The sequence below is a fragment of the Bactrocera tryoni genome, chromosome 5, assembly GCF_016617805.1.
Source record: "Bactrocera tryoni isolate S06 chromosome 5, CSIRO_BtryS06_freeze2, whole genome shotgun sequence".
Taxonomy (NCBI): Eukaryota; Metazoa; Arthropoda; class Insecta; order Diptera; family Tephritidae; genus Bactrocera; species Bactrocera tryoni.
The window spans coordinates 6,975,864-7,002,464 of NC_052503.1; the positions used below are offsets into that span (position 1 = coordinate 6,975,864).

At 35.2% G+C, this 26,601-nt stretch overlaps 1 protein-coding gene across 13 annotated transcripts in view; it reads left to right on the plus strand.

The window, feature by feature from the left end:
- LOC120778972 (band 7 protein AGAP004871) overlaps positions 1 to 26,601 on the plus strand; it is a 116,053-nt gene that overhangs the window by 83,697 nt on the left and 5,755 nt on the right. For all 13 annotated transcript variants that reach the window (XM_040111057.1, XM_040111050.1, XM_040111056.1 and 10 more), the window contains 2 exons: positions 3,038 to 3,120; positions 16,739 to 16,942. In XM_040111057.1, coding sequence (XP_039966991.1) covers positions 3,038 to 3,120; positions 16,739 to 16,942 — 287 coding nt within the window. The remainder of the gene's footprint in view (positions 1 to 3,037; positions 3,121 to 16,738; positions 16,943 to 26,601) is intronic.

Sequence of the window (26,601 nt, forward strand, 5' to 3'; positions counted from 1 at the left end):
AAATTGCGAAATGGAACAGTTGGCTGGTTTGATGATGATACAATAGCAAATGATATGGATAAAACCATTTTTGACATTTAATAAGAAGTTCTTTCCTGAGCACAATACTATCTTCATTCTTCTCTCTATTTATTGTCAATTTGAGTTCAACTATCATGGGGTTTTGCCTAAGGAACCCCATTCCTTCGTGGAAAATAACAGCAACGACAATCAACTCCAACGCTTACATCGGGAAGAACCAAAAAAGCTTCTTATGTTTCCTCAGTTCCACAACAAAAACAAAAATCGAGAACGTTATAGCCCACAGTGGGTCAAAGTAAACTCCAAGTAAACTCCGATGCAGTTAAAAGCTTATAATGCTGTTGAGAGCAAGATCGACTCAAAATTATGAGAGCTTCTCAAACAATAAGAACTTACGGAAGCTTCTCCTCGCTAGAATCAGTCTAAATTCAAAGAGCGATAGTATCGGTTTCTCCGCAACTACTTGCTGTTGCCAAGAAAGCAGTTCACTTTGCATATGCAATTTCCTGCAGGGTACACCTGCTACACATTTACGAAATTCGCAAGGCGCTGCAAGCACGTGTATATGTAGTTGTGGTGTGTTTTGTCACGTACTCGCATATTGTCATCGACAACAGCTGCCACTGTTGCGGCTGCAGGAGCGCAATGGCAATTTGTGTTAATTGCAGCACTTGATCCAATTCTTCATCGTTTACGAGGCGCCGCGAAGCAGCACAGCCAACATACGTTTGTGGTGGAAAGTTTTGTTTGCCGTTCGCCTGCAACGGCACTTTGCGCGCCCGCTTAGTACCTTGCGAGAAGCCAAGCACACATACCACTACACACACGCACACATCTGCATTACGGCAGGCAAGATGTCACAACACTACATGAATGCAAGCACACACACACACACAAACAAGCTGGGTTGCATTCAAGCGACACATTCATGGCGTTCTCTGTGTGTGTGGGTGTTGTATTTGCCGTTGCCTTGTCATGCACGCATTGCATTTATTCTCACCGCCTTTGTTGTGTGGCAAAAGTGGTTGTTGTTGTTGTTGTTTCTGCTGTTGCAGTTGTTAGCGTCCGTGCCGAAGCCGTTAGTCGCGCTGCAAGAGCAATGTTCGCACCGCTGTGAATCTTTTTCGCGTCCTTGTTGTACTTTGTTGCCCCGGATGTTGGCGTTGGCGCTGGCGCTGGTGCCACAGCTGTCGTTGCCGCGGCAGCGTAGGTCGCTGGGCGGGGCGCTGCCGCAAAGTAGTTCTGTTCAATTGGCCACAAAAGCATAAATTGCGCACATTTTAGTGTCAAATGTGTCAAATGGTAATTTTCTAAAGAAAGGTCGCAAGCAAACGCTTGAGGTTTTTACCGTAGTTGTTGTTGCTGTTGTTCGTACTTTTTCTTTGTCTAATTAATTTTAATTGCATAAATTATGGCGTACTGTTATTTTAAGGTGTGAAATTATGTAGTTTGAGGGCAAAGGTGGGCGCTAGTTGTCCTTTATAAGCCATGATTTTGCTTTTCCGAGCTTGAAATTGTTTGCTCTGGAAAGTGTAACGTAGACCAAGCGTAGAAAATTTTTGAAGGAAAAAAAACTATAATGGAATGAAACTCATTGGCAGCGAAAAAAATACAAAAATGAAAGGAAAAAATAAATTTCGGACGATTTGAAGTCGGGAAGAATAGGGGCGTGGTTGCGTTTTTAAGGGTTAAACACGGTTTATTTCGATTTTCGGCAAAACCAAGTTTACGTCATAGTATCAAAAATTAAAAAAAATATATATGGCAAATTTAAAGATAGTGCAAAGAACCACAACTTTTGTCTCAACATCTTCTGGAAATAACCTCAAAACTCATGTGAAAATTTTAAATAACAAAGTTTTTGGATTTTTTACTTTTAACTTGTACAACATTTTTTTATTTAACAAAGTTTTTTCAAAATTATACTGCTTTTTTAATTTAAAGTATTGAGTAGTCGAAAAAGTCTTTCTTCTCTAATCAAACTTCAAGTTATTTATAATGTATATATTATTTATAATGAATTTTAATTTACCAAATATGTACTATGAAGCATCAAAACTTCCCAGCCAAGCTCTTCCAGTTTTTGCCGAGTCATCAAATATGTGTGGTCTAGCGTTGTCCTGATGGAAGACGAAGCCCTTTCTGTTGAACAGTTCTGGCCGTGTTTTCGTTTCTTTCAGCAATCTTATTAGTTGTTGACAGTAAAATGTAGAATCAATCGTTCGACAAGGCTGGACAATTCCTTTCCAATCCCACCAAACACTCAGCATAATCTTTCGAGGCGTCAATCCTGGCTTTGCGACCATTTGTTGAGCTTCACCACGCTTGGACCATGATCTTTTTTGCACATTATTGTCGTGTATGATAAGTGGATCGTCATTCTTTCAATTTGTTTCAGCAAAGAATCGCAGATATTAATTCGGTTCATTAAATTTTTCACAAAAAATTCTTGTGATACCCAAACATCGAGCTTAGTTTTGTAGCCAGCCTTTTTTAATTGGTTAAAAACCATTTGATTATGAATGCTAAGTCTCTTAGCGATATCATGGCTGCTTATGTTACGGTCCTGGTTAATCTTTTCCATAATTTAATCGACCTTTTCAACGATAGGTCACATTGAAATTTCCAGAACAGAAGCGAGCGATCCATTGTTGTGCTCCACGAACTGATACGAGTACAGCATCGTCTCCGTAAAAATATAGCGAATTTCTTTATAATATATTTAATAATAATATATATAATATATTTCACTCATTTTTGAACAGCTGCAATTTTTTTCAACTTCTCCGAACTTAATTTCTCACCTTTCCAACACTATATGGTATGACACAATTTGATTGGTAGCACTGGAACGACAAATATTGACAAAATATGAAAAGACTTTTTCGACTACCCAATATTAAGAAGGAAACCTTATTTCGACCTCAAATCGAAAAAATAACAACAATGAGTTTCTAATGAAATTTCTAACAATTCGTTCTTTTAAAACTAATTTTAATTTGCTCCGCACTTTCAGGCATCTTCTTTATCTTACCATGCATTGACTCCTACGCCCGGGTGGACTTGCGTACCCGCACATATGACGTGCCACCACAGGAGGTAAGTACGAAAGAAGCCGCAAAACTTTGCATTCACAGCCAATGCTTTCAAAGCACTGCTTTTACTGTGTTATTCAACTGCAATTCGCAGCAGTTGAAACATTTCACATAGGAAAAATGAAAAGAAATAATGCAAAAGTTCACTGATTCGCCTAAAAGAGATATTTAATTATTTCTTACCGAAAACATAGAAGAAAAAAATAATTAAATATTTTTATCGCAAAGTTAAGTAAGCAAAAAAGTTTATTAGTAGAACAAGTAGAAAGACTCATGTGCACATGCACACATATACACACACATACTCGTCAACAGTTAAGTGTACACGCCATCAAAGAACAACGCATCTCCTCATGTTGAATGTTACTCATACGCCACCGGTTACTAGCCAACACAGATTTTTCGCAACACACACACTCTCTACCGTTGATTTTTCGATAACATCTAACCTTATGGTGTTCGATTTTTATTTGTTTGCGTAAATATCATTATAATTAATTCAAGAAAATAAATTTTGAATAAAAAAATATTATTTTCTCCTATTTTTTCGCCTTTATATAATTTAAACTTTCACTTACTTTATTTGATACGAAAATAGTATACAGTTTTTATGAAAAACACTTCAAATAAGCCGATAATTGCTTACTTTGAGAAAGTTTGTGTTTTTCTTTCATTTAATACATTTTTTTTGTAAATTTTTTTGAAAAAATTTCACATTTACTAATTTTATTATCCATATTTTTGCTGATTTCTTAATTTTGTATTGTTTTTGGTGTGGTATTTTTTCATTTATCACCTCTTCATTATTCTAAGCAACCAGCAGCACGTGAACAACCAGTTTTGAGTTTTATTGTTTTGGTTTTTATTTTTTTACTTTTCAGTTTCTTTTATTATTTTCCTTTCCCTAATTGAATCGAAATAGACACTTTTTGAATTTTCATTTATTCATGGCGATTAGCGGGTGTTTATGATATTAAATGGTTAATTTTATTGTAAATACACACACTCACACCAACACATATTAAAACAGTGCATGTCAGTGTGTTAGTTTCTGTGTTCTTTCCACCACTCCCGCATTTTTGCGTCTATTTGTATTGTATTGTCTCATATATACATATATACTATATTTAAATACTTATTGTTGTTGTAAAATAAATATAACACATTCTGAATACAAATTATGAATTTTTAATAACTTCAATTAATCATTATTATGTACTTAATTTTGATATTTGATTTTTCAACGAATTTTAATTAATTTTGTGGCATTTCAAACTAACAATGTATACGTGCTTATAACGCATAATTTTTTATAAGTATTGATTTTGTTATTATTGAAATTTAATCGTAACATTTTGTTAAATTTAATGCCAGTTTAGGAATAAACACTGCTGCCCGCGAATTGTGGCAACTAGTCCTCTTTCCTCTTATAAGCAAAGTTCCTAATTATTGACAAAGTCCTAATAGAATTATAAGCTTCAAGTGTATCGTAGAGGCAGAGAACATAATATAGTTACTGTAATAATCAGCACATAATTATATTGCAACTCAAAGCCATAAAAACATCTTTGACTGAATAGACTAGTGCAGAAGCCTTTGAAAATTATTAAACAAAAGAAAGGAATTCACAGAATGTTGAAACCAGTAGGCAACGAAAGATAAAAACACACAATACGGGAAAAATAATTTACGGCCGATCTGAGATGAGGGAAAAAAGAAATTATTGAATTTATGTGAAAAATGCTAATTTTTGGGATTTTTATTTTCATCATGTACAAAACACTGGTTTCTTTCACGAAATTTGGTGTACACTGCCATTCTTTTGTTCAAAACTCAGATCGCCTTTTTTGCTTAGTGTTTGTTATTTTATCTTTCGCTACATCTTAGTGTGATATTTTTTATTTTCAAAAATAAGCCACGATGGCATAGAAGTTTAGGCTGAGAAATAAATTTTTTAATTGAAAAACTGTTATGTGGTATATAACTTCAGCTCTACAAGCGGTGGCATAGCTTCTTACAGGCAAAGAATTAATTAACACCAGCACATTACAAAACATAACGGTAGTTTTCCAAGCTAAAAACTGTACTATTCGTATAGTATAACAATAGTTTAAACTGCTGGCGTGAGCAAATATGGTTTTTGTGCATCGATTTGGGGGAGAAATAAAATTTGAAAAACTTTGCGTTCGCACGCTCTTTATTTCATGCCAAAATAAAAAAAATTTCAAACATTTCTACAGTAACTTGTGTTTGTTGTTGCATTAGTAGCTATATGGTTCAATACATTGACAATCGCTGTTCCATTTGAAATAAAGTTTCAACTATAATTAAAATCCAGCGTTCAGCAAGTGATTAGAGCGAACTCTGCTGAACGGCTTTTCAATTTTAGGAAATGTTTGGGCAGTGCTAGCAAACTGCCTGTCCGCTTGAAGAGTGTTCAATCAGCTTCAATCACAGTAATAGTTCACCAATCAAAGGTAATGTTTTAAAAATCCTGTGAGAGACCGTTAATATCTTTTTATCTATTTTCTTTAGTAGTTGGAAGTGAGAAATGAATTTTTCTTCTGATAATAAGAAAGAATTAGAAAACTGCAAGGTAGATGGTCTTCTCGTTACAATAAAGAGTTAATAATTGAATAAATTTTCTTAAAGGTGTCTAGAAGCTAGTTTTCAGAGTACTAAGCGAATAAAAAATATTCGATTTCTTTTTACCTACCCTAAGATGTAATGCAAGAGCTAATAATTAGAGAAATTTTCTTAGAAGTGACTAGAACCTAGTTTCAGAGTACCAAGTGAATACAAAATATTCTTTCTTTTTGGCCCACCCTAATATGAGTATCAAGCGAATACAAAATATTCGATTTTTTTTTACCCACCCTGGTATATACATATGTATATATATATATATCACCCTTTAAAGTGAGAAGCTGCGTCTTTTCACGCGACCGCCAGGCAAGCTTTTATTTATCTAACCATTGAAATAATTTCATAAGTTTCAATTTTATTTCAATAATCAACTTTTTGTTGTAATTAACATTTTATACGTACATATTTTAAAATTTCACCATCATATAAATATATAACCTTAAATATCTATATACACTACCGCATATTGCATATTGTTATCTCTACTTCTTCCTCTTCCACTGTTTTTAATAATTCGAAAAATCGTTTCCTCAAATCCAGTAAATGTGTTGCTGCAACTGCGTTTTTAACCGTTATTGCTTAATTACATACATACATACGACACATAGAAGTATGCTTTGAGTCAGTTTCCCTCGTTCCCCCCCACCATCACCACTTGGTTACATATGTACAAAACATGCTCGCATACACTTATATTGTTGAAGTTTTCCCACTTCCCCAGCAAAAGATAAAAATGGTTTGGAAAACGCGTCGTAAACGAATATTGTTTTTGAATATGCCTTATCTGTGTTTGTTATAGTTTTTGTTGTTGACCACATCACAAGCAGACGAAACGAAAAAAAACACGCGAAAGTGTTGAAACTTTATGTTGCATTTTTGCCTGAAGTGCACACCAATCACGCCGTTATTGAGCTCACACACATGTGCATACATGTGAGTGTGTGTGTTTGTGTGTGTGAATGTATGTGCACCAATTCACCAGATGCATGCCAAAAACAAAACTGATGCACAAATGAAATCTGTAACGAAATTCCGAAGCAAATAAAAACGAAGCGAAGATTAATAAAAGTCGAAAGAAAACCAAAACACAAACAAGAACAAAAACGCCATACATGGCCACACAGTGAGCGAAAAAAGCTCAGCATTTTTGTATTGACAAATGCTGCCACAGCCACACACTCTTCCACGCCGCCATCAGCCGCAGCCAAAGCAAACAAGGCAAGGCGGGACAGCAAGCGCAGCAACGCTGATTACAAGAAGAAATTTCCCTCTTTTGAGTTGCGCTTTTTGTTGTTGCTGCTGTTTTCAACTTTTGCAGTTAGTCGCGTAAATCTGTGCGAGTGCATCTGCTGGCAACTGGCACTCAAGTGGCAGCGCCAAAGCCACATTTTCGCCTGAGACAAAAACGGGCACGAAAACTTTAAGAGAAAATAATCGCCAACAGTAAAAAGCAAAATGTACGCACAACAACACTTATCTGCTTGGCATATAGACACTTCTTCGAAACTAAGCGATTTACGAAAAAGCCAAATCCAGTCAAAAGCTCGTTTAGTGTTGGTGATAGTTGTTGTGGCAGCGCGCTCAAGCTGATGCGGGCTCCAAATCGTTATCGGCACAGCGCCATATTTTTCACACCCACTGTTATGAAGGGTGCAGTAAAAATTTAAGCGTGCAATAAATGCCACGAAGTAAGCGATAGAAACAGTGGCTACACTGAGTATCAAAAGTAGGTGCACAATGAGGATTTATTATAAGGAATACATTCCTTAGGAGTGAAAAATTTTAGAAATAATTACATATGTTAGAAAAATTTGTCAAACAAAAATTATATATATAGAAGCAAAAATATTGGAAGGGCAAAAATGTGGTTTTTTATCAAATTACTCAAATATTGGAATTTTCTTAACTTATATAACTAAAGCTTACCTAAATTCACAACATATTCGATTTTATACCCTATACAGGATATTTTAAATTTGCCACGATGTTTGTAACACCCAAAGGAAACGTCAGACATCCCATAGAATAAATATTTAAATAATCAGCATGGCGAGCTTAGTCGATTTTGCCATGACCGCCTGTCTGTATGGACACGAACTAGTCATTTCTCTACAAGAAGTTGCTCTTTTGACCGAACTACCATTTTTAACTCCATTTTGTATTTTTTTGAGAAAATATATTGAAAAGCTGATTTGAATTTGAATTTGTGCACTTGCTTTTGACGACCACTGTACCCGCCGTGGCTTTCGCCGGCACTTTGCGATAAGCGAGTGTGCGAAAAACAACATTAAGTACAAGTTTTTGCTGCAGTTGCTGTTTTTGTTTTCGATTTCTTCTATTTTTTAATGCGTTAAAACTCCTTTTTCTCCCTTATTATTTCCCTTTCAATTTTTGCTGTCCTTTAGCTGGTATCGTACACGTTGTTTTAATGCTGCGACACAGTTTTTATCCCCGCCAGAATGAATTTAGCAGAAACCAAACCAAATTTATCAATTACACTCAGTTGTTGTTGTTCCATTTACGTACAACATATAGTAAAAAAAAAATATGATTAAAAATGAAAAAATAATAACAACAATAATAATATTACATATTACAATTTGCATAGTAATTCTCAGACTCACTTAGTGTTAGTCACACTTAGCTGAAACATGAAAATATCAAAACGAAAACGAAAACGAAAATGAGCACAAAAATGAAGACAAGCTTTTGTGAATAAAATTGGCTATGAAATTGAAGTCGAATTCTATATTATCTGTGCAGTATGCTAACATCTAAGGAATTATATATATAGTATAACATTTTTTTATACAATTTTTGGGTCTAAAACTCTTAACGATTTCAGTTTCTGATTTGGAATCAAATCTGTACCAAATCCGTATCAGCTTATGCTCTTAACATTATTTCAAATTACTTTAAATCTTAATTTGTTTAAAGTATTTTAAGTGTTAACGCCAATTTGGAGCGTGCTATAACGGTACACTATTTAAACGCGTCTTTGTCGAGCTTTTAGTTAAGCTAAGTACTTTGAAAATATTTAAATATTTGTAACAAATGTATGAATACAATATATCCAAGTTAGTATTTGTATTTTAATTATAATATTTATGAACAGGTATGCATACTAAAATGGGTTAGCTACGTCTCAAATTGCTAGTTTTAGGTATTTTAGTGGGTATTTTATTGGGTATTTTACTGGTTATCCAACCGGCTTTTGGGTATTTAATGTTTGTTTTACTGGTTATTTTACTGATTATTTTACTGGTTATTCACCAAACTCGACGATTTCTTTTTTAATTCCGTTGATGGATTCTAAGACTTTTAAAAGCTTATAAAATCTTATTAACTTGGGCGCTCAGCGGGTGGGAGAGCGCTCTGCTGCTGTTATCTATAAACGAGAATAATAGAGTACAAGTTTGCCGTTAACTTCTCTGACCACATCATTTGATTCTTGAAAGAAACAGCAAGTGAGCAAAGTACTTTGTTGTCGGTTTGCGGATTTTATTCTGAATATATTTATGTTAAACAACTTGCAATTAAGTATAAAAATCAAAACCTGAATATGTTTTCGATAAAAAAATTAATTGATTATATTTATTATTATTATTTTAATGAAAATGATAATAGAATTAAACCTTAACAGTACAAAAAGTATCAACTTTAGCGACTAAGACCATCAATTCCTTTTAAAACTATGCTGAATGTTCAGAAAAATTGGAAAATTGGTTAAGCAAAGTTTGTTTTCCTGAGAATGTAATTAAAATAATATTTTTTTTTGAATTACACTAATCCTCAAATTTTTGTTGCCTTTTCCATAAAATAGTTTACTTTATATTTAATTAATTTAAAAAATTAAGCCCTTAGTCATAAAGAGTACGTTACACAGACTCTAAAGTTATTAAGGAGTTATAAAAAGTCGACAAATGCATATTTTTATGGTTAAATGCTGATCAAAAATTTCGAGAATATTTTTTTATGACTAATTGAATTTTATAGTATAAATGTTTTCTCTACCAATCTCAAATTGTTAAATTTTCCGCGTGAACGAAATAGTTTTATTGAAATATATCTGGGTATATAATATAGAATTCGACAAAAAAAGCTAAGAAAAAATCGCCAATAACACATCAAAATACCAAAATTCCAAAACATTTTAGACTAGCATACACGAGTTATTAAAATGCCACGCCTCATCTTATACAACCCGCATATGTTTAATAGACGATAAGTGCAAGTAATTACTTAAACATGCGATTACATCTAATTAATAACGAAATGGATACTTCATTGTATGCATTAACTGTTTGATTATTTTCTATTTTTATGAGTTTGAAGCAGATAAATCTTTTTAGCGGAGTGATTTGTTTATCGAAATACTCGTACATACATATATCTATGTAATCCACTGCACTGATTTAACTTCCCCCTCCCCCTGATTAAGAGTTCAATTTTTGAGAGCATGCTATTTCCATAAATATAAATGTCTATTCTAATTAAAAACAAAAACAAAAAGCTATCTGTCTTTACTCAACTTTTACATAAATTACCGTTAGTCAATCATTAATAATTTATTTCTGACAAGAACGCAGTATTAACAAAACCTCAAACAATGCATAAACATAATTAAGTTGCAAAAAAATATATTTAAAAACCAAATTTTAGTTCCACACTAAGGAAACCATTCACAACAACTCTCATATAAACTAAATTCAAAAATTTTGAAAAAAAGTGATATTTGGAAAATGTAAAAATTGATTGGCTATCCTCTTATTGATAGCGAACAAAAATTAATTCATTACTAACACACACGCTCAAATCACATGAATAATCATTACATTGTGAGGACTACTTTGAAATGTAATTTGAAGGTCATTTGAATGCCGCAGTGTGAACACAAATGAGAAATGAAAGAGAAAAAATTGAAAAATTTAAAATTTTATTGCCAACTTATTACAAATTTATTAATCGATTTTTATCGCTTCCTCTGATTCGTTTGAGCACAAGCGAGGGATAACAGACCGCCACCAGTATAGAAGCAAACCTATGTCGAGTTCATCAATATGTGTTTGCGTGGTTTAGGCTGTTAAATGGGAAAGGGTTCGCATGTTCTCCGAAATTAAATGAAACAAATCAATTAATTTACTCACAAATACATATAATACCATATATTCAAAATATATATGTATATGTATAGTGCAAATAAAATTTACAAAAAAAACTCAAGCGTTTTGCCCGCCGATCAGTAACACCAACATACATAGACAATAACCACACACTCGTTAGGCGACAGCTAGCCAGTGATTAATCTAGTGTAGTACCATATATAAATATATAAATACCTATGTATTTAGTAGCCAATATATATACAGACATATTTATGTAATACAGCTTACTGCTGAGCAAAGCGTATATTGCCTGAAGAAAAGCTCACACTTGCTAGAATAACTACTAGTAGTAACTATATAAGCATATAATAAAAGATATAAACATTTAAGCATATAAACATATAAATATATAAATATATAATTATATATACAAAAGTAACAAACAGGCAGCCATGAATAGTTATGTATAATTGAAAATAATAATAAATAATCTTCACACATACATATATAGTTAGTTATATACAGTTATATACATATTTAGTTAGCGACTATATAAATAAATACACTTCAAATAGCCCTTAATAAAAAGTAACAGTAATATTTAGCTAAACTAAGTATAAAGATATATGCCACAAATATAACAGATATATATTGTTTTATATAAATATATGTATATATATTTATATACTTGTATATATGTAAACTGTATATGCATACTCTTAACTCATATCACTTCTACTCCAAGTACCTAATAGACTTACATATCGTCACCTAAAATGCAAAACAACGAATCAGCAAAAAACCCGAAATTGAGTTTTTTATCGCTTACGATTCACTACAACATACTACATATATGTAGTTTAAAATTTTCAGCTTCCGCTGTCAGATATAACTAATAGATAACCAATATTTTAACCAATATAACTAATAGATAACCATATTAGCCAATATATAACATATATATATGGTTTCAATTATAACGTTTTTCCTTCGTCATTAAACTTATGAAAAGTGATGTCACGGTATTCTGCATTTTAGGTGACGATATATGTATCCCCACATATAAAGAAAGCGCTTTAAGATCGTTTGGCGATGCAGCTTGTCTATACTACATACCCATATACCTAACCATAAATATACATATATATCATACATACAATTATACTCATATGGTTTGGATTATATACATACACACATGCATATTTTCGTTGAAATGTGAATAAAGCTGCTTGACTCCGGAAGACTGTGCAAATTGTAATAAAGTTAGCCATAATATCAAATAGCTAAATATGGTAATAATGAACCCATTAGTTAGGTATTGCATACACATAAGTATGTATAATGTATGTATATGTATGTATGTTATGTACAAATTTGTAAGACTCCAGTGTGGCACAGTACAGTACAGTTGTATGCGAACATATGTACCCAAGTGTGTGATCAAATTGCACTCCAACCATCTATTTAGTTGAGAATGATTTTGCCTTCGATTTGTGTTTCTGTTTCGATCATTTCTTTAACTCATTTCAATTCCGTTTTATTCCACTCTTGTTTTGACACACCACACAGTATCAACTTACTTATATACATACATATGTATTTTTTGTAAGAAACCTATGCATTTGTCTTATACTTTTACACTCTTGTTCCCTTCTTTGTACATATTATATTAAATATATATATGTAAGTAAACTTATTTCGCCTTGATTTACACTTATTTAACTACACTGTATTTGAAAAGAAAATATTGTTTACAAACTACACCTGACAGCAGCTTTTTCTGGTTATAAGTGAGCCTTACTAAGCTAACTCTCAACAATATGCTATACCTCTAAAACCACACCCCATATATAATATAAATTATTTCGATTTTACAAAATCGTTAGACCAAAAAGCTGTCTTCGATACGCCAAACCATTAGAGACTAACGAATTGAGCAAATTATGCCTGTTGTTCAAACGAATGACCAGCGTTTGTAGAGCAACTCTGTACTATTATGTTCCCTGACACTTATGAAATTGTCTTTGTTAGCAAAATATTCCTTTTCGCAAGGAGATACACTTTAGTAACCTCTTGCTTTCCACGCTTACTTTTTTAAAGCAACTATACTTTAGCTTTAACTTTTGAAAATCAATGAAAAATTGTTCATATTTCCATTTTTAAGTGGAATTTGTCACATAATAATTAAAAATGGGAAGACTGATCTGAAATATGCAAAACATAACTAGGTAGCACTGAAGACGGCAAAAGTCGAAAAGACTAACAAACAGTTGAACCAGTAGAAAAAAAGGTTTAACACTTTAATGAGGTATTCGAATACTCTCTTCTACGAATTCAATTTCCTTGCCTCGCGCAAAGACAAAGAGCGGTGAAATGGTGAATCGAAGACAGCTAATATACATACATACAATTTTAAGTGGACTAAAAACTACTTGGCTTAATAGAAACTTCGGTAATCTTTGATACTAGCCTGTAAGTAAAAAAGCCTTAAGACGGAAACTAATAATAGGATCATTAATGCTGTTTTGAGGCTTATCAGATCATGGCATGTACGGACCTTCAGTTCCACAAATAGACAAGTTATTCTCACGTTCTTACTTTTTAAGAGAAAAAGGGTAAATATAAAGCCGAATCGAGCATATGACCTACACTTCTCGTATTAATAAAAAAAAATAACTGGAAATTTAAAAAACAATTTCATCTCCTATAGCTTCCCAGAGGTCATTCCAAACTACGAACCTTTCGAATGGCAGATGGTTGCAAGTACCTTTGGTTTTAAATTACCGAGGTAACGATCATTGAGAATCAGTGTTTTCATCAACGTTTTGCCTCGCCCTGGTTCATCAAAAATACGGTTAAATACTTCTATACACTTAAACCAAATTCAAAGCCAAAGAGAAGAGAACCTCGTTTGGAAGTTGGGAAATCAGTGCTTCGATCAAAATGACACATAATTAGTCTCTCCTCAAGTTTAAGCGAAATATTCTTGTTTCGAAAACTCAAGCAAATGATACAAGTTCAAGTATGTTGAAAACCTTACAAAGTAGAAGTCTTTTTCTCTGTGGGCAAAAAATGGTAAGACTTTTTTTATTTAAATTTCACGCAAAAACCCATTCGTTGAAATATTTTTTTTACATAAACTGCATTCGGCAATTTTACGATGAGTGAAATTCTTTAACAAAGAAGTTCCATTACATTTTGTGTGCGGAGTCAAATTTCTGGTTCCGAAACAAATGCGTATCATAATGCTTAATACGAATCAGAAAGTTGGAAAAGGTATTCGGCGATAATTCTTTGCCGTGAGCAAATGTTTTTGATTGCTACAAATTATTCCAAGAGTGTCGAGAACGCATTGACGACGAACCACGTACAGAACAGCCATCAACATCAAGTGATGACGAAGAACTCAATAAAATAAAGGAATTGGTGCTTGAAAGTCGACAATTAACAGTCAGAGAACTCACTGGCATCGTTGGAATATCGGAAGGATCAGTTAAAAACCATTTTGAAATATCATTTAGACCTAAGAAAAGAGAAAGCACGATTGGTTAAAAAATCACTAAATGATTTCCGACAACTATGAAATTTATTATTACTGGCGATGGGTCTTGGATATATGCTTATGATCCGGAAACATACGTTCAATCGGCCGAATATCGTTGCAAAGGTGAGCCGAAGCTGAAAAAACCACGTAAAAGTAGGTCAAAGCTCAAGGTTAGATTGACAGTTTTCTTCGATTACCGAGGAGTGGTGCACTCCGAATGCCTTCTGAGCTATACGTGAAACGAGGCCGGAATTATGTTTCGACAACTCTGAGTTTTTGCACCACGATAATGCACTGTCGCATACTGCGTTGATTCTTGGTGACTTTTTCGCCAAGTTTTCAACCAATATCGTACTGTAATCACTTGATTGAGTTCCGTGTGACTTCTGGCTATTCAGCAGCCTCAAACGACCGCTCCGGGGAAACCGTTTTGAGTCAATTGAAGCCAATAAATGTAAATCGCTACGTGCATAGAAGGCTGCTCCGGAAATTTACTCTAACAACCGTTTTGAGGATTGGAAGAAACGTTGGCGCAAGTGTTTTGGTGCCAAGGCGGATCACTTTGAGGGTGACGACATAGATTTTGAAGAATAAATTAAGAATTTTAAAATTACGAACAAAGTCTTACTATTTTTTGTCCATAGTACAAATGTGATTTTACTAAATCGATAATTGTACTTCAGTTGTTTCTTGGTTTCGGAAGCTCAGAAATTGATCTTCGGCGTTGCTAATAAGCAAATATTGATAAACATTTGTTCAATGGAATACCCTAGCGCACATTCTCCATGTTCCTTTTATAAGGCCTTTAATTCTCAACAAACCGCAGCGCTTGATATCGAAAGCTAGTTGTAGAAAAGCTGCCTAATTCTAGTATAAAATGGTGTTAACTTAACAAGCACGAGGTAGGTTTTTCTCTTGGAGCGGTTTACTCTCTGACCTAACACGTTCGATGGAATCTCAGACTAAAGTCTCCATGTTCACTTACCCCAACAAAACCGTCAGACGAGCTTAATGTCAAATATCACATGTATTTCCTTCATTCATATAAAGCATTTCACCAATTTAGTTAGCGTGCATTTCCCTTTCACTGAAAACATTTATTTTTCACCACAAATCAATCACATTGCATTCACTGTCAAAAGCTCATTTTAGAAGATGTGTGGCAATTGCAAAGGCCCCCGAAATCACAAGCGCACCACAGGAGCACAATTTGTACAGACCATAATTATTAAGTAAATACACACAAAGGCTTAATTATGTGCATAAATCTACTGCCAACTCCATGCTTCAAATTGAATTCAAAATGGAGGCACACAAACACACCCACACACAAACATTCGAATGACGCAGGCACATGTATTAAGCAGCGCGTGGCCTTGTCATCGATAGCAAGCGACGCTGCAGTGTGGCAACACTGTACGCATTCGCAGCAAATGAATAAATACACGGTTGCATAAGTATGTATTATAGGATATAGCGTAGATTTAACTGTACGTATTCACTTATGTAGTTGTATGTGTGTATGTATGTATTGAGTGCTGTGTCCTGTCATTGCTTTCGCATCTCGCACCACAAATTCACGTCATTCTTCGCGAAAATTAAGAAAATGCAAACAAAATCGCATTGCTTTTTTCCACACATGCAAGCGAGCGTTAAGGCGGCACAAATTTCACAACAACTCAGACACACACACACCCGCACAAGTGCAAGTATGCTTAAATGTGTGTGTGTGTGAAGGTGTAAAGCGAATTGCAGCCGCAAATTAAAGTGAAAATGAAGATGAAAATGAAAATGAAAATGCGCAAGCAACTCACCAAAATGCAACAAATCTATGTGGCATACATACATACACACTCACCTCTTTTAGGTTAGGTTATGCTTAGTACATAGGTTATCTTTATATGCACAAGTAGTGCCGCTCTGTATGTCTGTATGTAGCTGACTTTGTGACTTTGTGTCAGGGAAAGCCACCACCAAAAACACTTGCTTCTTTCTTTGTATGTATGTATGTACTTGCGTAACGTAAAAGCTCACATTGAATTCACCAACGAAAAACGCGTTGCAAATTCACAAAAATCACATTTAACTTAGAGTAGTGGAAGAGCGGAGGCAACACAAAGCGAGTTAATTTTAGCAAATTCCGCTTTGATTGCGAAAATCACGCATACAAACAAACAAGCTAACAAACAAACAAATAGACATAGCCTAAGCAATCACAAATAAGAAATACGTATAAGAAATTAGAGTTTAGAGAAAACAAAGCTAAGCAAAGCACAAACAAAGCTAGAAACAAACAACCAAACAAAACCCACCACTGCACTTTGTAGGTACTGACAAAGGACAGTGTCACCGTGTCGGTGGATGCAGTGGTTTACTATCGCGTTTCCAATGCGACAGTTTCTATAGCGAACGTGGAGAACGCTCACCATTCGACCAGACTTTTGGCGCAGACTACTCTACGAAACACAATGGGAACTCGGCATTTGCATGAGATACTCAGCGAGCGAATGACAATTTCCGGCACAATGCAGGTGAGTCACACCTAACGTTCAACCCTTTTTGTTTTTGGTTTTCGGTTTTTGCTTTGCAGCGCTCGTAAATCACCAACACCATCACCACCATCAGCATAAGCATCAGCATCAGCATCAACGTCAAAGTTTCAGTTTCAGTGGTTTAGTGTCAGCATCACTGTCGCTCACCTCTCACCCGATCACACACGCACATACCCACTTGCATGTCATCCGTTACATTGCTGCTGCATGTGTTAGCAGCTCGGCGCTGGTGCATGCCGCACATGTGCTCCACCTTTATGAAGTCAACCAGTCGGCGCGGGAAGCGCAACAGCAGCATCGAGGCTAATGGAGCGTAAACGTGATGTGTGGCGCGCCAATGCAAATCATCGGAGGTTGCAAACTACAGTCGCTTACTTTATAGTTCTGTTGTTTTTTTACTTTGATTGTGTGAAGTGCGAATGTCAGACGAGGGTTGCGGGTGAAGGCGCGCAAATGGCAGCGCGAGCAAGGCAGCTGAAGAAATAGTACTACAGGAGGCTCACATTGACATGTGTTTTTGTATGAGGCTGCCCTAAAGAGAAATCGCACGAACACAAGCTGGTTATATTAGGTGGCTTCAAAGGTAATACGAAGGTTCAAAATATGGAGAAATGTTTAAAAAATGGACTCTACTTATAAGTAAAATCTCGTGCCACGAATAGAAGCATAATTTATTGTGTGATTTTCGAAAGGTCGTGGTGCTTACAGGGCTGTTAAATACATACCTTTAGCAGTATAGGAGATCACAGTCTTTAACGTAATTTAAATTCTGGTTCTTTGCAGTGCTCGAGAGAACACTGTCAAGCCACGCTGCAAGCTTCAGTTGACTATACCAAAAACGTTGGCATCACGGATGTTCCTTTCTTCCTAAAAAAGCACAGAATACTTTCTTTAAGGGGGGAGCCTGCTGTAGAGGCTTCAAAAACTCGATTTTTTTGGGAGGGAAAGAAAAACTTGATTAAAGCGAAATTTTTAGGGTTTGTAGTTATATATTTAAACATCATCCACAAACTTTTGGAAACGAAATCTTTGGTATTCTGCCTTTGGAAAGCCATTGACCGATGCACCTCGCATGTGCATTTGTTGGTCGGCGAGCAGGATGCAGCTCGCAATTTCTATCGGAAACAAAAAATTCAAAGGGATTCATATTTTTTAATAATTTATCTTCTAGTTAAACTAAAAAAATTCCAAAAAAAAGTTGTTTTTGACCAAAAAAATTTTATTTATGTTATTTAAAAGTATGTACAAATTTGACTTTTCTTAGTTTTTTTAGTTTAAATTGAAGATGATTTAATGCCAATGATAATAAACTTTGCCCCGATTCCATAAGACGTTTAGTTTTTTTCTTCCTGCCCGCTAATTAAGAAAAATCGTAAAAACGAAAAACCAAGAAATCGCGCGTCAAAGTCTTCGCTTTCTGCCCAAGCGCTAATATATCTGCTAGACGCTCGGTCATTATTTCCCTTCTAGCTTCGAAAATATTTCGAATTCCCGTCTATAACTTTGGGGACATATTCTTAGATTATTTTTAAAGAGACTTAAGCAAAAAAAAAATCGATTTTTTGAAGCTTCCAAAGCAGGCTCCGCCCTTATATTCTGAAACATAAGCAGATTTCTTAAGCTGAGAGATACTTATAAAAGCTGTCTCTCCTAATCATACCGAATTGTAATATAAAATATTTTTACTTGGCCTCCCATTTTTGAAGCTTTTTACAAGTTTTCCTAAAATAAATCGGTCTCAAAGTGGTAATATTAAGCAAATTTCCCCGCAAGCTCTCACATTGCTTGAAACCAAAGAAACTTTAAAGGCTTCATGACAATTTGTTTTTAGACGGAATATTTTATCATCAAGTCAGATCCTCCCTGCAGGGTATGTGATTACAAAACAATTCACTGTACAAATGAATTTCTTGGGGACACATTTTATATGGCTAAGGGTCGCCGATGTGCATGTGTTTGTATGCATATTCATAAATAGAAGTATTTATTCGCTTGTCGTTACTGCAACTTCTACGAATATAAAGTCTGAAGATTTCCTCAGGTGCAAAGTGTAATGCCTTTTAGTCATGTCGTCGTTTCGCACACTTGACACAATTTTTCCGCTGCCACTGTACTCGTGTGCACACAGCAAAGGCAGCACAACAAGTACACACGCGAAAAACAAAAAAGAAAATTGAATAAAGATGTGTGAATGTGTGAGTACGATGTAATAAAATATGAGCCAAGCAAATTTAAGAAGAAAGTCACAAGTTTGTGTATGCTTTTGAGGTTACAACAGGCGGGGAGACGAAACAGAAAACGAAAATATTTCTTATTTATTATTCAAAGAGAGAGGCCTTTTATGAATAATTTATCTACTTGTCATGTGCGTTAAAACTTTCCGATTTCTAAAATTTCACCATTTTCACCTCATGGTAATATTAAATGTGTTTTTGGAGTAACCTTAAGAGGGGTTTTGTTGTGGGATTGATGAGATACATATGTATCTTTTTGAAAGAAGAAACTCAAATTATTATTATCATTCGAAGAACATTCTTTGGCATTTACTTTTTGAGGACTATCTCTTTCAAGTTTAGCGGCGGCTACGTCTCAGATGGTCTATCCGTTAAGTCCAAATTTCCATGACTAGTTCGAGCATTTCGACTGGTAGCTGGCGCATGACACACGTGATGTTTTGCTCCGAGGCCTGAATCGAAGCGAGATTGTCCGCATAGACTTAAGACTTTACATATCCACACAGAAAAAAGTCTACCGATGTGATATCAGACGATTTTGGTGGCCAATCGACAGGACTAAAACTTGAAATTACCTGCTCACCGAAGTGTTCTCTTAATAAATCTATTGATTGATGCGATGTGTGGGAAGTGGCGTCGTATAATTGAAACCAAAGTTCGCCGAGATCACGAGCTTCAATTTCAGTTTGTTATAATGGCTCGATAACGGTCGCTTTTGGCCGTTACGTTCTCACCGGCATCATTTTTGAAGAAATATGGACCGATGATTCCACCGACCCACAAACCACGGCAAATCGTTATTTTTTCTGCATGAAACAACAGCTCTAGAATCTTTTCAAGTTTTTCTTCGTCCCAAATGCGGCAATTTTGCTAGTTTATATACTCATTGAAAACGCCGGATCTTCTTGGAACTTTCCAAGAGCCCATAGAGCAAAGCGATGTCGCTTGAATAGGTCGAGCGGCTTCAGTTCTTGCACAAGCTGTATTTTGTACACTTTCAGTTTAAGATCTCGACGTAAAATGCGCCAATTCGTTTCATACGATAGTCCGAGTTGTTGCGAACGGCACCGTATCGACTCTCCACGGCCTCACTCTCAACTACGGTTGTTACATTTTCTTCACTTCACTTCACTAATATTATTCAATAATGAATGCTGGGTCTCAAGATGGGTGATGTTGTTGTGAATAGTATGCTCTGTAGGTCGATTATGTTGAGAGAGGCGTGCGAAACACATTCTTTGCAGAACTTGATTTTTCGTTATAAAATTAATCTTTCCATGATGAAATGTCAAACATGACAACTTGACACGATTCACTCGTGATCTGTCACAAAAAGGCTATAGAAAAAAGTGCCTCAACTTGGACCCGTTTAAATAATTACGCATCTAAATAAAATGAGTGGTGTAAAGTTTTGGTACAAGGTAATATCAAAATACTCAAATATAAAATCTAATCTAATAATAAAATCAGATCTTTTTCACTTAAGTTTCTCCATGCCATCATAACCAAGACAGTGATGACTTGCGTGTATTTTTATAGCCTGAACAGGGTATATTAAGTTTATCACGATGTTTGTAACACCCAGAAAGAAGCGTCGGAGACCCTATAAAGTATATATAAATGATCAGTATGTTGAGCTGAGTCGATTTAACCATGTCCGTCTGTCTGTCCGTCCGTCCGTCCGTCCGTCTGTATAAATAGGAACTAGTCCCTCAGTTTTCTAGATATCCTTTTGAAATTTTGCAAAGGTCATTTTCTCTTCAAGAAGCTGCTCATTTGTCGGAACGGCCGATATCGGACCACTATAACATATAGCTGCCATATAAACTGAACGATCGGAATCAAGTTCTTGTATGGAAAACTTTCACATTTGACAAGATATATTCACCAAATTTGGTATAGACTATTTTCTAAGGCAACAATGTAATCTCCGAAAAAATTGTTCAGATCGGATTACTATAGCATATAGCTTCCATACAAACTGAACACATTGTTACTAAAAGAAATGCACCTGTGAAGGGTATATTAGCTTCGGTGCAGCCGAAGTTAACGTTTTTTCTTGTTTGTTTTCAAATTGTAACGATTTTTTTCTATCGCTACCCCACCTCGTATGCGGAGGGTTAAGTGTTCTTTAATCTCTTGGAAAAAATTTCATTGGCCGGTGTATTAAAAATCCGTTGACATTGTAGCAAGATTGGGTTAAGTTAAGATCTTATACTTAGTCCTTCATAAGGGCGTACACATACGATTTTTGGAAGTACTGGTAATAAAAACTTATAAGGGCCAAATATTGGGTTACCTCTAGTGAACCCACATCCGCTCTGCAAAATATAGTCATACACTGAGAAAATCTCTCCACCTTTTGAAAAGTAACTCCCTTGCAAATGTCAGAAACATATCGACAAAAGTTCAGCATTTGACATTTAATTTAACTTCCATCACATGGAAAGACGCTCGAACAAACGGCATTGACAGCCGATGACTGTTGTCACCTGTCAACGCTGCCAGAGCAAGTGATGCAAGTAACCAACACATCCAAGTTGATTTGACACACACAATCACAGCAACAAAAAAATCACGAAGAATAAGAATTTAAGCAGTGTTGCATTCGCACAACGAAGCACATGCGTGTGTGTGTTGGTGCAGCATTTTTTCCTCAGGTCGTTATCGTTGTTTATATTTACTTGATGCGCTCATGCAAATAAGCAGAGATGACATCTCACTTGCCATTGATGAGTGCGCATAAACAAGCGCCACCTCCCCGCATCCACTACACACTTACACTCACACGTACACATGCCTGCGGATGTAAGCAAATCCGTCCGCCGGGTCAGCTATCGACACGCCCTTCAGTGCTCAATCGTCAAGCCATTTGAAGCAATGAAGCGTGCACAAGCAATGCATGCAAATAGATCAGCACACACGCACACACACACACGTGCTGGTGAAGAGATATTGCTATTTTTATGCACGACCAAAATCACGGATGCCGAGTTCAGTGCTTTGCATGCGAGGGCAGCAAGAAAGTCGTAATCGCAAACGCAAATCACATTAACATTAACAAATGCTGGCAAACAGAGTGCAGAGCAAACTGTGCAAACGACGCACACAAATCGAAAAGTTTGCAAAATATTGCAAAGCACAACACACCCACACACACTCATACACATGCTAGCATTCATCGATGCTTGCGCTTTTGCAAGGGCAATATATTTACAGAATGGACGAGAGTGAACATAAAATAAATAAACACTTTGTTACGGACGACATTTGCATTTGCAATGCGAGACCTTTCCATGGGAATACCGTTACAGTTAGTTTAAATATTATATAAATAAATGCACGCGCTTGCTTGCTGGCTGCAGAAAAACTCGAGGTGCGTGAGTTTGTTTCGAACTGATCTATTTTGGTGTACTACCAGTCAGTGGATGAGTTTGGCGGCAATGAGTGACTTTGCGAACAATAATAAGACTTAGTGCGGAGCCATAACCTGAAGCCCTCCATCGGTGAGGTGAGATGGTTTTCGAATGCAGCCAATATACAAAATGCTGTTAAAGCGCGGAAAATCGGTATAAAAATGCCTGGAATAAAGTACTGGGTTCCATTTATACATTTTTGTATATCTGTAAGATCCGCAACAGAACTTTTCCTCTCCTTGCCACGTGTATCTCGTCCGGAAAATTGAAGGTCTCAAAAATCGCGTCTGAACGTCTGACGAATTTTAAGAAAAACTTGTTCGTGCAAGAAGTACACTTTGAGACTACGATCAAAACACGAGCACGGATCGTGGTAATGTTCGTCACGAAATTAGATCACACTTTTTTGGGAAAAATTTATCGGAGCGTTGAGTGATACGGCAACTCACACCGATGACCATTTCTAAACTCATGTATGCAGGTTAACTATGTTTCGTCGATGTTTTGTCTAGCGCTAAATCCATTCTATAAATATGTACATATGTGCATAAGTACATATGTACATAGAAACAGCATCAACAATTACAAACCATTCCTAATTTTAAATAATTTTCTAATGGTAAGTAATATCGAAATTTCATTTTTGCAAATATAAATTTGCCCAATATTAAAATAAGCTGAGAATTCGAGTAATTCTTTTCAATAAAAAAATGTATTAAAATTGTATTTGTAATACGGAACAGTTTCCTGGTTTCTATTTCAAGGGGCGTACCTAGTGTGCCAGCCTACAAAAACGTCGCTTAAAAAAACTGTTAAACTATACCGAATATTTTGAAAATTTATCCGTTCGTCAAGAATACTCAGAGGAATGAAAAAACAATTTAAATATTTGTTGAGTTATACGAGATCTCTGGCGGCCACTACTGCTACTGATTCGGGCCATCTCCGTGGGTAAAACTTAAAAAATTATAAAAAAATCAAAAATTGACAAAATGGGGCCCTTAAATCAAAATAATCAGATCCAAAAACAGATAGGTCATTGTATGTAGAACTACATACAGAACATGCAAAATTTCAAGATGATCCGAACATTTGTCTTCGGTATATCATTTTCGCAAATTTGAAAAATGTTCTTTCGAGAAAAATGCGTTTAAAAAACGGCTGATTGAGCGGAGAGTTTATGCTTTAAATGGCTTAACTCTAAAACTATTTGAGACATCGATTCGAAATTTTAAAATGTTTTTTATAAGTGTGAACTAACGAAATATGAAAAATTCACACAACCATCACAACTACCAACAACAAAGTTGAATGTCTGCATTTTTTTACTAGCGGGTATTTGTCTGAACCCAAGGGGTTTCTATGACATATGAGCATACGAATGCATACGCATATATGTACATATATATGTATGTACCAAACATGTGATATACATATTTAAAGCTTTAAAAATGCATTGAGGTCATTTGGTTAAATCAATTCTTAAATGTCGTACAAAAGGATAAAGCATTGATTTGAATAACGGAATCGAATTTGATAAAAAATAAAAAAGTTAATTTAAATGGAAATTCGAAATTTTCTTTTTGTATGTAAATGTTTTTCTCTCCATTTCAGCAGGCAGGAAAAAATTTAAACAAAGAGCCTTTTAACGAAAATTTTGACAATTTAATGCCAAATCCTTAAAGGAAAACAATGGGATTGTTTGCTAACTATTAATGAAAGGAGAAATGCATTATTATACACACAGGTATATTTACCGGATTTTCCAATAAGGAGAATATAATTTCTAAGTGTCGTTTCGGCCATTTTTAATTTGTCATGATTTCTATTTTTTTTTTCACTGTATTCAGTAATGTTTACAATTTCATCATAGAAAGATATATGCAAGAACAACATTAACAAATTTTTCATTTTTATTATCAAAATAATCGTTTTCTAATTGCAACTCTTCGTGCGCCTTTGCCATTTTATGGTCGTAATCATAGTCCACCTGTGTTCGTCGAATTGTTGAATAAATTTTCTTTACTTAACGTTCAAGTGCCAATAAGACAAATAACCGCTCGAAGTAACGGCAAAATTGCTGTCGTTCAAGCTAGTGTTGCTGAAGACCGCAATTTGTTGATTTCAAGACATTCTCATGAATTGGGACTGTACCAAAGCACAACAAGGCGGATTTTGAGAAAGGATTTGGGGTTGACTTCGAATAAAATTGTTCACACTCAAAAACGGAAGCCATTGAACCACTGTTAACGTCGTGAATTTGTTGATTTTGCCTTGGAAAAAATTTAAATTTTTTAAGAAAATCATCTTCCCCAACGAGGCTCACTGTCATTTGAGGGATGCTGTAAATAAACAAAGCTCTCGATTCTGATGTGAAAAAGATCAACAAATTATTCATGAACAACCATTACGTTCACCTAAATTGACAGTTTGGTGTGATTGTTGGTCTGGTGGAATCATCGACCGATAATAATCCACTTTTTATAAGTCCAGTCATTATAGTAAGTTCACCTCGGAATTCGATATACCCATTTATATGTCTGTAAATACTTGTATATTGACACCCTAAAGTGTTCTCAAAACCTACATATGGTGGGGTATAACTTTAGGGTGTCAATATTTAAGTATTTACAGACATATCAATGGGTATATCGAATTCCGAGATTCTTACCTAATTTAAGCTTAAATGACTGGGCTATATAGCCGAAATTGAAAGAAGTTGATCTTGACAACGCAGAACGATAACAACAAGAAGGAGCTACGTGCCACAAAGCGCGAGCACCAACCCAATTATTGCGAGAAAAGTTTTTATATTCAATTATTTCATGAAATTGTGACATTGAATGTCCAAGAAGTTGTGATTTAACACCATTATACTACTTCTTGTGGGGTTATTTGAAGTCATTGGTCTTTAGCAATAATTCAGACTCTCCAGAAGCTTTAGAAGTCAATATTGAAAGTGCTTTTCATGACTTACGACTTTATCGAGTGGAAAAAGAATTCAGAAATTAAGTTCATCGAACTCTTCTCTGTTTAGTGATCATTAATCAATTTATATATCATATACAAGTTCCGTCGCAAAAGAAACAGAACTTTTTAAATATAACTGTTTCTGGTGGCGCCACCTATTGGTGGGTATATGAAATAAAAAGTTTGATTTCTTGTTGACATTTCGTAAAAATTTTAAGACAATTGGATAACTACAATCGATGTTTTGGATCAAAAAGTGACAGCAGCTTTTGGTCATCGGTCGTAAAATGCAAAGAGCAAATATTAAGTTTTGTTTTAAACTTGGAAAAACGTTTACTAAAACATTCCAAATGATGAAAAAGGTTTATCGTGATCAGTGCTTATCCCGTAGTAATGTGCATGAGTGGTTTAAGTGATAGCAAGATGGTCGTGAGGACCTCTGTGACTATCAGAAGTCGGTCGTCTTCAGAAGTCAAAAATAAAGGCAATGCTGACGACACTGGTTTCAGCACATTTCAGCTATCCAAAAGGCGACGACGGATATTCTCAAGAGCATTCCGAAAAATTACCTTAAACACTCATTTGAAATGCTAATTTACCGGGCTAAACGCTGTATCGCAGCACAAGGAAACTACTTTGAATAAAAAAATTTACCTTTGGAAAAATATTAATTTTTTGTTGTTTTTTTTAACAGTTCTGTTTCTTTTGCGACAGACCTTGCATTTTGCTCTGCTACTTCAACAAGAGCCTACTGCAATAATTTATGTAAAAACAACAACTTCAGTGAAGGTTTCTTTTGACATTATATTACTTAAAATTCTGTGATCTATATGATGCCTTCATATTCGAATACCCGAGAATTTTTCAAGGAATTTTTACCAAAATCGAGACTTTTTTATTTTATTTCTTTGAAGAACCTACTATAACTGGTTGCTTAACTGAAATGTCCGAAATTTCCGTTTTCAATGCATTGGATTACAGTTACTCGAATACTGGAGAATTTTTGAGAGAATTTTCT